Here is a 15,657-nt window from a genome sequence, read left to right as displayed (position 1 = left end):
GAGAGCGGGCGGCGGCTGCGGCTGCCTCGAGACCAGATCCAGCGCATGAACCCGCCCAAGTTCAGCAAGGCCGAGGACATGGCGGAGCTGACCTGCCTCAACGAGGCCTCGGTGCTGCACAACCTGCGCGAGCGCTACTATTCCGGCCTCATCTACGTGAGTAAGGGGTGCGCTCCGGCCTGGGAGCCCGCCTCGTGGTCCCCGATGGCTAGCGGACCCCAGCTTTATCCTGAAACGGGGTGAGAGAGACCCCCGAGATGTAGGTTTGAGCTGTTTGTGTGCATACGATTTATTTTGCGTACTGGTGAGAATAGACACTTGGCCCCAACTTACACCAACCAGACTCTCCTCATACGTGTGTAATTCAAGAACCCAGAATCTATCACAATCATCCAGTTGGTACCAGTCTCACCCCCTCTTCCGGGGTGTTCGTCCCCCATCCACATGGACTCGTCGGCCCCTGCATTTCCCACCTCGTCTTTCAATTTTCTGTGGCCCATGTCATCCCACAGTGAAAGTTCTTAGAACAGCCCAGTGCTCAGGGCTGACCTTCCCTGTAAGTCAAGCTGAACCGTTGTCTGCTTTTTAAAAGAAGACCTTAGGGGATATTTTCCACCCTGTGGTTGAAAGAGTGTCTCCAGGTCATTGTTTCCCATGTAGGATTCACTCAGGATCTATGGATCCAGGAAGTCTGGATTCCATAGGAATCTGAAATTCGGGTCAGCCTTCTCTCCCTTTCGACAGGGAGTCTCCAGTCAACTCTTGGATCAAAAGGTTTAGGAAGCTCTGGAGGCAAGGAATTTTCAGGAGCAGATCCCTGGGCCTTTTTTCCAAGGTGCCTCTGAATGGGTTTGGAATGCCAGCCACTCAGCTCACAGTCGAGTGTTTAAACATCTGTGCCACTCAGGGCCTCTGCTGGGGGGGGGTGTCGTGTACGAAAATGACGGTCTGCTCACTTAATATGCAGCCCCCCAGAGCCACCACTCCAAAACCTCAGGTGGTGTGGGAGCCAGAAATAGATGCCCAAGATCCCAATCCAACCCAAACTCTTGGGAAACTGCGGGTCATCTTTATCCCACGATGTGTGGCTCTCCCTGTGCGAACTGGTGAAGTTATTAAGGGTTGATGACAGGGTTTGCATCAGGTGCCTTTAGGGGTGTGGGTAATATAGGTCCATGCACCAGATGATGTCCCAGAAATACAAAGAGTTCTGAATTCTGAACGCCTCCCAAAGGGTTAGACAAAGGGCTTAGGGATACATCATGATGAGGACCTCTGAGTACAGAGGGTGGCCCAGTGGCTACGCATTGGGCTGTGATCCCCAAGGTCAGCAGTTTGAAACCACTAGCCGCTCCATGGGAGGAAAGAGGGGCTTTTTACTCCCATGAACAGTTACAGTCTCAGAAACTCAAAGGGACAGTTTAGTTCTGCCCTGCCCTCCAGGGTCACTGTGAGTCGGCGTCCACTCGATGGCAGTGAGAGAATGAGTGGCTTGGACAGAAAGCTAACCCGCTCTGTGCGACATGCTGGCCCTGTCTGAATTCATTTCAAGCAAGGTCAAGTCTTATTATCCCCATTTTATAGAAGAGGAAACTGAGGCCCGAGAAGCAGAATACCAATAACCTTGTTTTAATGAAGCATTGACTGAGGATGGGACTAAAGGTCCCCAGGGGGCACACGTTGGACGTGATGGGCTCCTAACGTGACTTTTGGTGACTTGAACTCACCTGGCGATGCCCCGGAAGAAAGGCCTGGTAATCTGGGTCTGTAAAAATGACAGCCAGAAATAACCCAGCGGGGAGGCCGTACCACTCGGCCAGCCATGAGGTCACCACAAGTCAGGGTTGCCCCACCGGCTGCGGGTCTGCCTTGGGGGCACTCCTCCAAGCGCTGTCAGACACCCCTTGTCTCCAATCCTTGTCAAGAACTAGTAAGTACCCTCTCCCCCACTTCACGGATGAAGAAACTGACATACAGAGAGGTCGAGTCCCCTGCCCAGGGTCACCCAGTGACCTTGGACGGAGCAGGTCTGGGTAGTCTTCCCTGCTAATTTCACCACTTGGCAGGGGCTGCCCTTGCAGCCTGCAGAGTGATTGGTGAGAGCGGGATGGGCAGTGGGTGTCGACCCAGCTCGATCTTTACAGCAAAGGGGGGGTGGGTTGTGCAGCGGGGTTCTAAACCCTGGCTGCACCTGAGGACCACTGGGGGACTTCCCGTAAAACCACCGACGCCTGGCTCCCGCCCCGAGTGGCACAGCAGTTAAGCGCTCGGCTGCCGTCCAGCGGTTCGAGTCCCGTCCGTGGTTTCCGAAAGAGAAAAGACCTGGGCGAACCTGCCCCTGTCAAGGGGACAGCCTCGGAGACTCGCTGGGGGCCGTTTTACAGCCTCTGTTCAGAAGAAGCCACTCCCCCTCGGTTCTCAACAAGCTCCGCCCCCAGGCCATTCAAATTAGGATCTCGGGGATGTGAAGTGCGCAGCGGTGTTTGTTTTAAGCTGGTTCTATCCTGGTAGCGTGGTGGGTCCATGTGGGGCTGCGATGCACACGGTCCGCAGTTCGAAACCACCTGCAGCTCCGTGGGAGAAAGACAGGGCTCTCTACTCCGGAAAACGGTCTCAGAGACCCACTGAGGCAACAATGACTTGATTGATGGCAGGGAATTTGGTGTTGGGTCTAAAGGGATGGGAGAGGTGCCCTGGGGGGCGGAGTGATCACATGGCGGGCTGCTAAGGTCAGCAGTTCGAAACCACCAGATGCTCCTTGGGAGAAAGATGAGGCTTTCTGTCCCTATAAACCAGTGGTTCTCAACCTTCCTTTAATACAGCTCCTCATGTGGTGGTGCCCCCCAACCATCACATTATTTCCGTGGCTACTTCATCACTGTCATTTTGCAACTGTGATGAATCGGGTGACCCTTTGAAAGAAGGGGTCCGGCCCACAGGTTGAGAACCACTGCTATAAACTGTTATCCTCTTAGAAACCCACAGGAGGCAGTGCTGCCCTGCCCCTAAGGCTCACCAGGAGTCAGAATTGACTCGATGCCCTTGGTAAAGGGATGGGACCTGGTAGCACAGTGGTTATGCGCTGGGCTGCTAACCTCACAGTTAGCAGTTTGAAACCACTAGCCGTTCCCGGGGGAGAAAGACGGTATTTTCTATTCCTGTAAAGTGTTATTAGTCTTGGAAACCCACCCGGGGCTGAGTCGCTGGGACTCAGACTGGACCCCGTGAGTGGGAGGTTCTAATGGGTACCCAAGTGGTTATGAATCCCACTTAACATCAGAGCAAACAGGGTCAGCGAGACGGACATGTTGAGAACCATGTAAGGAATGACACGTATGAGTGGGTCAGCCGATGTTTACTGAGCACTTACGCTGGGCCGAGCACTGTCCGGAGTGCTGTGGGCTATCAGCCAGGGACTGCTGTTATCATCAAACACCCAGGAATGTGAAGTGACTTGGCCCGGGTCGCACACCCATACATGACTCCCATGCTGACATTTGAGGCCAGGCAGCTGGCCCCAGAGTCATGTCCACAGCGCTGGCTTAGAAGGCTAGAGTCTCACAACCTTGCTCGTTGAAAATGGCTTCTATTGAGGGTCTCAAAGGATAGTGTAGAGTATAAATAAGAAGTCCTATGGTTCAAAAGAGGAGACCCAGACTTTGAAAGGGGCATTGGCTGGTTCAAGACCCCTCACCTTATGGTAGTTCTCTCTCTCCCTCCCCCTCCCTCACGCCCTCTCGCTGCCATTGAGTGGATGCTGACTCATAGCAACCCTGTAGGGCAGGGTAGAACTGCCTCTGGTGGGTTTCTGAGATTGTAACTGTGCATGGGAATAGAAAGTCCCATCTTCCTCCCGAGTAGCAGCTGGTGGTTTCCAACTGCCGACCTTGCAGATCATAGCCCCATGCAAAACCACTGTGCCACCAGGGCTCCTCTGTAGTGGCAGAAGAGGGATTGACTGGAGGGCTTTGGGCGGGGTGATGCCCTGGCCCTTCCCTCTGCCTCACCCACTTTTGCAAAAACCCCTTTACCCTTGATCCGCTTCCGACTCCTGACCACCCCGGGGGCCACAGAGTAGAACCCGCCCCGTGGGGTGTTCTTGGCTGCCATCTTTGCTGGACACAGCTCGCCAGGCCTTTCCTCTTCAGAGCCGCTGGGTGGGTTCGAACCGCCAACCTTCTCAGGTTCGTGATGGGGCAGAAAACCAGGGAAGCTTCCAGCCTTTTCAAGTCCTGGGAAAGAAACCTGGGATCCATCTGGTCCTGCGGGTGGTCACAGTGGCAGCCAGGGTGTCGGTTTCCTGTCACTGCTGCTGCATAAAAACAACATACCACGGGTCCCATCAAAGTTCTGGAGCCTGGAAGTCGGAGATCCAGGGGCCAGCAGGCCAGGGCTCACCCCCAGGGCTCCAGGGGGTGGTCCTTCCTCGTCTCCCTTGCTCGCAGCTTCTGGGCATTGGAGAAACGTTTAGAACAGCACCTGCCAAGAGGGCCAAGTGCAGTTGACTCGCTAAGTGGTTGCGCTGCACTGGCGAAAAAGCTCAGGACAAACTACACACCCCGGAAGGGAGGGAGAAGGGCCTGTCGGGATGGCAGGGGTGGGGTGGGGGAAGTGGGCCTCAGAAATAACCTCCAGCACTTGTGGGTGCTGCTCACTCAAAAACACCTTTCCAGGGTGATGAGGCTGCAAGGTAGGGATCACCCCCACCCCTTTCAGCTTGAAGAAGGGAAGCTCCTGACGTAACACTGGTAAGCAACCAAGAAGGAGCTGCAGAAGATCTGTGAAAGAGGGCATCAAGAGATACGGGGCTTTTCCCCTGAACTTTTTGGAGCTACCTAGTCTGGGACACATCCTGTGTGGGCCAGGGGCCCTGTTAAGCCCCCCAGATGCAATAGGAACTTACTGCCCACCCCCTGCTGCCCTCTGTGGGAAGTGGTGTTCCTGTCCCCAGCTAGCAGATGAGGATGACCCAGAAAAGTCGAGGTGACCTGGCTGTTCGAATGCCCCCACCAGAGAATGTTAGAGGTGTGCTTCTAGCTCCACCCTGCTTGCTGCCTCCGTGCTGAGCAAATATTTGTTGGCCGGCTAGCTGGTGGTGGGGAGGGCGGAGTTGCCCAATGGAAGGGGGCTAGACTGGCTGACTACAAAGTAGCTAACCAGATAGGTTAACCACGCTGCCAACCAGCCAGGTAACTGGCTTGCCAAGTAGCTAGCCAGGTGGAAGGATAATAAAATAGGCGGTTAACTAGCTAAGCAACTGGCTAGCCAAGTAGCTGTCCAGGTGGCTAAGTGGCTCTCCATAGTTAAATGGTTAACTGACCAGTCAAGCAACTGACTAGCCAAGTGGCTAGCCACGACACTAGCTAGGTAAAAGGTTCACGAAATTGTTAACCGGCTAAACATCTAGCTAGCCAAGTAGCAAGGTAAGTAACTGGGGGCTAAGTAGCTAACTAGTGAAGTGGTTCACTACCCCTAACCAATGGCCACCACGCATGGACTTGGGCCTTGTGTCACTCCAAAATGTTCCTTCACTGGGTTCTCGGGAAGTCCGTCGGATGCCCCCACCCCCACGTGGCCCTCTCACAGGGACAGGTCAATAGCCCCACTTTCCAGGATTGGAAGGAAACTGAAGCTCAGAGAGGACAGGCCCCACCCAGCTGGGGAACCCCAGGATTCGAACTCAGAGTGACAATGGGTGTGGGGCAGGGCGCACATTGCATTGCGGATTGCTTTTTCAGGCCTGGTTCCTACGGCTGGCTGCACCCATTATCGCCCTTAATCCCCACAGCAGCTGTGATGGGGTGGGGAGTGTCAACCCCGGGTTCCCAGGAAGGCCCAGACGCTGGCCGCAGAGCCCTGCGGGGGCGGGCAGGCCTCCCCAGCCCCACCTCGAGATCCGCGTGTCCCCCAGCCGCTCCGAGGGGGAGGGGGGAAGCCGGCGTCCACCTTTGGCTCCGGGCCTTAGCCGCTAGCTCAGGTTCCCATTGCTGCGGTGTCTCCCTGGGAACGGGGTGTGGTAGGCGGGAGGGGGCTGGGTGGTGAGGTAGGGTGCGAAGAAGGGGGGCTCTGCCGCCAGCCGGGAGTGGGGACGGGGCGCCAGCCGGCATGAGATACCCTCGCAGGGAATGTGGCCAGGCCGCCCCGCCCTCGCCCTCAACTGGCTCCAGCAAACCGGTTGGGCGGCCACCCACCCTACTCTTTAAATGCTCTGCACCGCGGAGCTGGAACCCTGCGGCGGCCACGCCCCCTACGGCGGCCACGCCCCCTCGGGCCACGCCCCTCTCCACCTGGGAGCTCAGCTGTCTGGGGCTGGGGCGGGAGGCTGCAGGGCTGCAGGCCAGCCAAGCAACCTGTCTGCCAGGTAGCTAAGTCATTGACTAGCTGGCCACATTGCTGACTAGGTAGATAGCTCACTGACTGCCAACTAGCTACATAACTCGCTAGCCTACTTGTTTACTAGCTGGCTCAACTGTGGACTAGTTAAAATGGTTAGCTAACTGAGCTACTAACCAAGAAATCAGTCTGCTAGCCAAGTCGCCGACTTGCTGGTCAAGATGCTGACTAGTTCCATGGTTAGCTAACTGTGCTGCTAACCAGCTAATCAATCAGCTAGCTAAGTAACTAATGACTAGCTGGCGAAGTAGCTCCCTAATTAAGGGCCTAACTAAAGAAACTGCTAGCCAGAAGCTGGCTAGCCAAGTAGCTGACTACATGATTAGGTAGATAACTAGTTAAACAGTAAGTTAAACTGCTAACCACTAAGCAGCTAACTCCTTATTCGTTTTGCTGTGTTTCTCAAAGTGTCCCCTGTGGGGGGCACTTAGGCTGGGTTGACTAAGAAACAAAGCCAGTGACATTCATATTTGTGCACGAGAGAGCTTTATATCAAGAAGCAATTATATATCAGGCAAGCATGACAGCCCAGTCCAGATCAAGTCCATGTAAGTCTGATACTAGTCCATAAGTCCCTCTTCCGACTCACAAAGCCACATGCAGAAGGCAGGAACATCACAGGAGCCAATGGTGGTGGACACATCTCCAGGGCTCCAGCAGTGTCAGCTTCGTTCATCCACAGGAAGGCGAAGGTAGAGAGAGAGAGAGGAGGTTCCCAGGACCCTCCTTATGAGAAGGCCACACCCACACGGAGGTACCAGCAGGCTGTGACCTGATTGACAGGCTAGACTCCACCCCTCCACTTTTGTATTTTCAGGTTGACATAAAACTATATCACTACCACACGTGGGGCCTGCAGACACAGATACCTACCCTTGATCTTGTATACCAGATGTATTAGTCTGGGTACTTTGGAGAAACAAATCCACGGCGACTCATGTATAAGAGAGAGTTTTATGTAAAGAAAAGGTGCATCACGAAAACATCCCAACCCAATGCTGCCGAAGCCCACAAGTCCAACATTAACCCATTAACCCAACACCAGTCCACAAAGTCCTCCACCTCACAAAACAGAGGCAATAATGCCGACTGCAGGAGGAAAGCTGAGTCAGTGAACGTGTAAGCATCTCAGCACTGGCAGGGGTCTCCACACGGCTGCTCCAGCACCCAGGGCTGCATCGGGATAGATCCATGCGGCTTCTCCTTGGGGATGCCTTGTAAGAAGTCAATCTTGCAAGCTGAAGCAGGGAACTGCTAAGGCAGCTGCACCCGATACAACCATCACAAAACAAGAGACCCGAGAACTCGAAAGGCGAGGCTTCACCACCCATTTATCCCTCCGCCTTTCAACCAGCACCACATGTGATTATCGGCCAGGCTGGCACAATTAACTAACTCACCAGACTGTCTAACAAAAGTTTTGCATTGCCAGGGCTGGGGTGGGCACTGCGTTTTTTTCAATTTCTGAAAAGGGGCTGCAGGCCAAAGAAGTTTGGGGACTTGTGCTGCAGACAGATGCCCTTGTGTAGGTAGTGTGCAGCTGAGCCAGCTGCACATAGCTGAGGCTCTCTCTTCTTTCTCACCCCCTCCCCTCACCCCTGTGCAGACATACTCTGGCCTTTTCTGCGTGGTCATCAACCCGTACAAGCAGCTGCCCATCTACACCGAGGCCATCATAGACATGTATCGGGGCAAGAAGCGTCACGAGGTACCGCCCCACGTGTACGCAGTGACTGAGGGGGCCTACCGGAGCATGCTCCAGGGTAAGTGAGGGGGCTGCAAGCCAGCAGGAGATGCGGGTGTATGGGGAAGGGGGGAGCTGCCAAGAGCCAAAGTCAAGGTCACGTGACAAGTTGGGGACGTCTGCAGGGTTCCTGGGGGGTTCGAAGCACAAAACAGAAACCAAACCCCACTGTCACGGAGTCGATTCTGATTCATCACGACCCTATAGGACAGGTTAGAGCTACTCTTAGGGGCTGCGACCCTTTACTGGAGTAGAAAGCCTCGTCTTTTTCCTGAGAAGCGGCTAGTGGTTTCACACCGGTAGTATCCTGGACAAGCAATTCGGAGGGCCCATTCCGAATAAAAGGTGCCGCTGCGAAAGCTGCAACTCCTACAAGTCCGGGATGTCTTCCCAACGAAACGCGTCTCTGCCATCAGCTACGGACACGTTCTCCGAGTGATCTCCTTGCGAGACTTGCCCTAGTCTTGCCCTGGTCTGGCGAGATTTCCTTCCACAAGCAGCAAGAAACCGAAAAAGTCCGATGGGAACAGTGACTTCCTAGGGGGACTCTGCTGGGCCCATTGGACTCAAGGCCAGCTGAGAAGGCTTTGGTGACTGCTGTGTTTTGGCACCCACCCACCCCACCCCGGGGGTCATCAGGATAGATTTTTTCTAGAAGGACACAGGCCAATCACAACGGACACAGGCCGATCACATAATGTCTTATTAGAAACACATTAAAAAACAAAGGACAGTGCTTTGATGAGAAAAGGGCGGAGCCAGTTGTTCTAAGGAGCCGTTCCCATCCCCACGATGCTCCCGCTCATTCTTCGAGGGTAGCCAGGGCTGCCCTTGGGGAATCTCATTGAGAAACCTTACCCCCCGTGCACCTTCCAACCCCGATCTGACTCCTTCAGACTTCTTTTTGTTCCCCACATGAAAAGAACGTTGGAAAAGGATCATGATTTGGGTCCCCCGAGGCTGCCCAAACTGCCCTTCTGATGCGGTGCCTGCCAAAAGAGCGCAGCATTTCTTTGCCGCAGGGTTGGAGAGAGGGCGGCAGTGGGCAGACCTGGATGGGGGAGCCATCGAAGAACAGTGGCTTCGCGTTTGGGGATTTTTGTTTAGGAAAGGTTCCTGTGATGATGCCGGGAGCCCGGAGGGAGGGGCGTAGTGAGTTGCACCCTGGGATGCTCACCACGAGGTCATCAGTTCAAAGCCACCCGCTGCTCTGCTGGAGGAAGATGAGGCTGCCTGCTCCCCGTAAAAGGGTTACCGTCTGGGAAACCCACAGGGACAGCTCCACCTTGTGCAAGAGGGTCGCTGTGAGGCAGAATTGATTTGATGGCCGTGTGATGAATGTGTAGCAGTACTTCTTGGCTTGCCTAGTCTACTCTCAACCTGTATTCAGTTGGGAAGCAGTGGGATTATAAACTCTAATAATACAGGTGTATTTGGTGATAGAGCAAACAGGATGCATTTGCATGCGATGTGTTTATATATGCTTGGTAAATTTACACAGAGATAGGAACCGCTCGTTGTATGTGGCTCTAGCATTTGTTCCATGGACTTAATCCTCATTGTAATTTGCATCTAGTGGAATGTTGGTTACGATGGTGTCTCAAGCATAAAATCAGGAGTCCTCGTGGCATAGTGCCTATATGTTGGGCTGCTAACCCCGAGGTCAGAAGTTCAAAACCACGAGCCGAGCCACTGGAGAAAGACGGGGCTGTCTACTCCCATAAAGAGTTACAGTCTTGGAAATCTGCAGGGGAAGTTCTCCTCTGTCCTATAGAGTTTCTGTGAGTCAGCACCGACTTCATGGCCGCGAAGAGTGTGAATTTTACAGTAACGACTGGTCCCTGCCCATCTCTGGGCGGAAGAGACAGTGAAGGTGCTCAACGCCTAGCTGAAAGCTGATCAGGTTGAGTCTACGCACAGGTGCCTCAGAAGAAAGGCCTGGTGATCTCATGCAGGAAAAGAGCGGCCACCAAATGCTCAGGAGTGTCTGGCACCCAAACTTGAGCTTTTGCTAATGATTTTGCCAAGGGGCGGGGGTGGCCAGCATAAGGGGCCGGGGTGCTGCTGGAGGAGACCCTCCCTCTGGGTAACACGGCCCCTCTCCCTCCTTCTGTTCCCTTGCAGACCGTGAGGATCAGTCCATTCTGTGCACGTGAGTAGTGTAGGAGGACTTCCTGGAGGAGGAGACAGGGCCCGGCTGGTGGGGGTTGTTGGGGGAAGGACTGACCTGGCCTGCTTGTTGACCCTGCTCTGCTTCCCCATGTCATTCCCCTTGCACTCCCTCTACCCCCGCCAAACAGCGGGGAGTCTGGAGCCGGGAAGACGGAAAATACCAAGAAGGTCATCCAGTACCTGGCCCACGTGGCCTCATCACCAAAGGGCCGCAAGGATCCCGGTGTCCCTGTAAGCGAATTCTTGTCCCACCCCTGTCCCTGTCCTTGTCCCCACCCCCTGCCGTCTCCACCATTCCAGCCCTGGCCCCCTGGCTCCCCTGCCATCTCCACCACCCTGTCTATTAGACAGGGCCAGTAGCCCTGGTGGCCCAGTGGGCTGCTAACTGGAAGGTCAGCAGTTCAAACCCACCAGCAGTTCTGCAGGAGGAAGATGAGGCTGTCTGCTCCGGTAAAGAGTTAACAGCCTTGGAAACCCACAGGGGCGGTTCTACCTACCTTGCCCTACCGGGTCAGGTCGTGGTGTGTCAGAATTGGCTCTGAGGCGGTGGGTTTCATTGGGTGTTTTAAAAGCACTTGCTGGAGACACTGCCACCGCTGGTGGGCCTACATAGGTGTGTGTTCCTTGGTCCAGATGGAGTATGCAGGTACAGCCCTCCCCCAAGAATTCACTGCCTCCCTCGCAGAGGGCCAGCCGGAGTGAGGATCCCTGGCTGCCCGTGCCTGTTGTCATGATAGGTGCCAAGGGGGCTGGCACAGACAGGGCCCAGTTGGAGCTTTTGTTGGCACTCAGCACAGTCATGGTTGGGTTCTGTGGAGCCAATTCAGACTCACGGTAACTCAGTGATGGGACAGAGTCGAACTGCCCTGGGGGGCGGGGTGGGGGCAGGCTGTCCTCTCTGCAGAAGAGCATTGGTGGCACAGAGGTTGAATAGTGGACTGCTAACTGAACAGCTGTCAGTTCAAACCCACCAGCTGCCACATGAGAGAGAGATGAGGCTGTCTGCTTCTGCAAAGATGACAGAAACTCGACAAGGCCCCGCCGGGTCACTGGGGTCAGAAATGGACTCGCAGGCAAAGGGTTTGAATCCTTTACTGAAAAGCAAACGACCGAGTCTCCCTCCTCCCTGGAGCTGCAGGGGGTGAGGAGAGGGGGCTTTTCAACCACCCACCTTTAGGTGAAAAAGCAAGAACAGAAAGAAAACCCTTCCCTGAGCAGTTAATGCTGACTCAGAGCAACAGCACAGGCCGGGGAAGAAACCGAATGGAGAAGGGGGTAGAATTCCCTCCAGCTTTTTGAAGGCCTCCCCCACTCCTGGGGGTGTAGGACAGAGTCGAACTGTCCAGGAGATCACCTGTGTGACAGCACACAGCTTCTCCTGAGGAGCAGCTGGTGGGTCCGAATTGCCAACCTCTTGGCGAGCTGCCTGGTGCTGACCAGGGCTCCCAGCCCAGCACATACTGGAGACTTAATTTCTGGAGTGTCTACTCTGTGTAGGCCAGACCGCCTACACCTGCCACACCTGGGTCTGTTTTAGAAACAAACTGTGGCTATCGTTCGAGATCATAGGTTCCCAAATGTATTTGGCCTAGCGCCCCCTTTTCAGAAAAAGGGGTGCCCAGCCCCCCACCCACGCGGTGAAAAAATGTTTGTAGCCCATCACCCGGGATAAAGTGGAGGCATCTGCTTTTGCAGCAGCCCTGGACCCTCACCAGGGGGCGCTGTCACTCACTTAGGTCCTGCAGGCAGTTGGGTGGGGATGGTCTTCTTGGTTAAACTGAGAGACTGAGGCCCTAGTGGGTGAATCTGTTGTCTTAAACAGCAGGGAGAGTCAAACTTAGCCTGCTGGGTGCCCCTTCCCCCCCTCCCCACCTGAGACCTCAGGGTCACCTGTGTCTGTCCATGTTCCATGTGCCGTGTCCTGGTCCGTGTCTCCTGTCCTGTGACTTCCTCAGGCCTCCGTCGGCACCATTTCTTATGTGAGTAGCAGGGAATCCCCTGGAGCACCCCACCCACCCCACCCCTTACCCCTTCCCTTCCAGTCTTCCTGGTCCACAAGACTCCAGGTCCCTGTGGTCACACCTGCAAGGGTCCCACACTGCCTTTTGTGGAGGCCCTACTGTGTGTGCACAACCTAGTCCCACACTACTGTGTGTGCATAGCCTGGGCCTGCACTGATAGTTAATGCTGGTCCTACTGTGTGCACACAGCCTGGCCCCGCACTACCATGTGTGGCAGTCTTATTCTGTGCACAGCCTGGTCCCACACTGATGTTCATGGTGTCCCTACTGTGCATATGCAGCCCAGTCCCTCCCTGTCATGTGTGGTGGTCCTACTATGTGTTACGTGTGCACAACCTGGGTGTGAGCTGGCAGTGATGTTGTCCTACTGTGTGTGTACAGCCTGGTTCTGCACTGCCATTTATGCCAGTCTGTGTAGCATAACCTGTGTTCAAACTGCCATTTATGGCAGCCCTACTGTGTGCCAACAGACTGGCCTATAAAAAACAGCAGCCCAGAGGCCCCACAACTGTCTTTTAATAATGACCTGAATGTCCACAGGGCCCACGGCCCCTGTACATTCATACAGCCCAGAGACTCACACAGCCATTTGCTGCAGACCTACTGGGTGCCAGGCTTGGGGCCAGGCTATGATAGCTCACAGGGAAATGCCCAGTGCCCTGGAGAACCTGCCTAGGAAAGAAGCAAGAGGGGCTCACTTTCATGACATTGAGCCCCTTTGCCGGGCACTAAAAGGTTAAGGATGTATTGCTCAATGAGTGAGTCAAGCACCTGAATCCAGGTAGCCCCTGACTTATGACGTATTCCAGTGGCAGAAAACTACACTTGTGAGCATCCTTGTGTGTGTGTGTGTGTGCACATCTTGTTAGTATAGGAGCCCTGGTGATGTAGTGGGTTACACATTGGGGCTGTTAAACCACAAGGTCAGTGGTTCAAACCCACACAGGGGAAAGTCGCGGCCATCTGTTCCTGTAAAGTGTCACACTCACAGCTTCAGAAACCCATAGGGGCAGCTCTACCCTGTCTTACAGGGTCGCTGTGAATCACCTGGATGAATACTACATACAATGTTGCCACTGATAATATGCTGGCATTATCATTCCCAGACCTACTGTAGCCCCAAAAGTCAAATAAAGATTGGGTTTAGCAAGATACAGATAATAGTGAAAACTAAAAAAAAAAAAAAAAGATACCGTACTGACCTGTGTCAGAACCGCCTGTGTAGGTGTGACAAAAGTAGTGGCCAGCATGGAACTCCATCAGAAGCCACTGTGGGGACTCCTAGCTTAGTTGGGTAAAAGGGGTAGGGCATGTATGGAGTCCCTCTTGATAACCGGAAAGATAAATACCACCATGTTGCTTAAAACCCACCTGTGGCTCCCACCTCCCCCAAGCATGCACATCATGGTGAGTGCAAAAACAAAGTCAAAGGCAGCGAAATTCCTGCTCCTCCTCTTGGTCTTCCACCACTGCCTTCCTGCGCGCTTACAAATGCGATTCTGCCTGTCTAATGAACAGACTTGTACTGTGGTGGGGTTTTGTTTCGTCGTCTTCGTTTTTATAATGGAATCGCAGCGTAGTATCACACGGTGGTCCTGTGGTCCCGTTATTTTGTTTTTCCACTCCAGAATAATAGAGACGATTCCCAGCATGCCTCACATAACTGAGGGGCAAACCAGAACGCTCAAAGACCTCTGACACTCAAAGACCTCTGACACTCAAAGACCTCTGACGCTCAAAGACCTCTGACGCTCAAAGACCTCTGACATGCAGGCACCCGGGCGCTGGAAACACAGACTCCCTCCCCCTTCCCCAAGAGGGTCCTGTTCCCCTGTCCAAGTCCCCCAATTCTCGCTGATGCTCCATCTCCCACGCCCCGGCAGGGCGAGCTAGAGCGGCAGCTCCTACAAGCCAACCCCATCCTGGAGGCTTTCGGCAACGCCAAGACAGTGAAGAATGACAACTCGTCACGATTCGTGAGTGCTGGGGCAGGACAGGGTCTGGCGGTGTGTCCCAGAAACAGGCTGTGGGTGTCTGGGCTGCGGGTGGGGCATGGAGCGCTTAGGAGTGTGGGTGTATGGACAAAGGAGGAGTCCAGGAGCAGCACTTCCAGGTCTGAGGGGGTTGGGGGTTCGGCCCTGGGATCTGAAGGCAAGAAGTTAAAGGGGGCTGGACCTTGGCTTCCCCAGGGTTCCCTTGACTGGGGCCCTCCCCATGGGAGTGGGGTTCACATGAGAAAGTCAAGAGGCAAACATGAGTCTCTGGAAGAGGTGGGTGTGGCTGGGCAGGACCGTACTTCATGCCTGGGAATCAGAGAGTTGAGGACCCTAAGCCTCAGCCTCCCCACTCCCTACTACTCTCAGGGAAAATTCATTCGTATCAACTTTGACGTCGCTGGATACATCGTGGGTGCCAACATCGAGACCTGTATCCTCTCACAGCCCAGAGGGTGCCTGGGAGGGGTGGGTGGGCAGGGCAGGGGGCAGGGAGGGAGGAGCTGTGGGCGGGGGTAGGGACAGCTACTGTTTTCATAAAAAGGCTTCGAGATGGGGTAGTGAAGCAGCCCTGGTGACACCCTGGGTTAGGTGTTGGACTGCTAACCACAAGGTCGGCGGTTCAAACTCTCCAGCCACTCGGAGAGAGAAAGATGAGGCTTTGTGTTCCTTTAGGGAGTTAACGTCTCTGAAACCCACAGGGGAAGTTCTACTCTGTTCTATATGCTCATTAGAACTCGGAATCAACTTGATGGAAGTGAGTTTGGAGGTTTTTTGGTTGAGGGAATGAAGGATCCCTGGTAGCATAGTGAGTTAGGTGTTGAGCTGCTAAGTACAAGGTTGGTAGCTCAAATCCACCAACCGCTCCAAGGGAGAAAAATGAGGCTGTCTCATTCCAGAAAGAGTTGGTTCAGAAACGGCATATGAAGTCACTGTTTGTTGATCACAATGTTATTTAAATGAAGTGGTAAGCTGGGGTGTTCCCCAAACCACTTGCTGTAGATCTAACTCCAATGCTGAGTGACCTCGTAGGTATCAGAGTAGAACTCTGGCCCCTGGGGTTTGGTGGATGGGGCTGGTTCGGGGAAAGTAGATTGCCAGACCTTCTGCAGAAACACCTCTGGGTAATGTCACACCTCCAGCCTTCCAATCAGCGGCCGGCCTGTTAGCCCACGTTTACCAACCAAGGTCTGTTAGGGGAAGGAGTATTATCATGCCCTTTTACAAATGTGCAGCAGGCTTACACGATATGCGTAAGGCCGGGCATCCAGTGAATACAAAGCCATGGACTTGCTCTGTTAGCGATTCCATTGCTTTCTGGGAGAGAAAAGGA

At 54.2% G+C, this 15,657-nt stretch overlaps 1 protein-coding gene across 1 annotated transcript in view; it reads left to right on the top strand.

The window, feature by feature from the left end:
- Nucleotides 1-15,657, top strand: part of MYH14 (myosin heavy chain 14) — a 78,177-nt gene that overhangs the window by 1,399 nt on the left and 61,121 nt on the right. The window contains exons 2-8 of the mRNA XM_045292625.1: nt 4-156; nt 8,000-8,156; nt 10,262-10,289; nt 10,438-10,540; nt 12,265-12,288; nt 14,214-14,306; nt 14,694-14,757. Of these exons, the coding sequence (XP_045148560.1) occupies nt 4-156; nt 8,000-8,156; nt 10,262-10,289; nt 10,438-10,540; nt 12,265-12,288; nt 14,214-14,306; nt 14,694-14,757 (622 nt within the window). The remainder of the gene's footprint in view (nt 1-3; nt 157-7,999; nt 8,157-10,261; nt 10,290-10,437; nt 10,541-12,264; nt 12,289-14,213; nt 14,307-14,693; nt 14,758-15,657) is intronic.

This window comes from Echinops telfairi, unplaced genomic scaffold, assembly GCF_000313985.2.
Source record: "Echinops telfairi isolate 266 unplaced genomic scaffold, ASM31398v2 ScPeMD7_655;HRSCAF=1070, whole genome shotgun sequence".
Taxonomy (NCBI): domain Eukaryota; kingdom Metazoa; phylum Chordata; class Mammalia; order Afrosoricida; family Tenrecidae; genus Echinops; species Echinops telfairi.
Note: the sequence above shows the minus strand (reverse complement) of the source record. Positions and strands in the feature narration are given on the sequence as shown.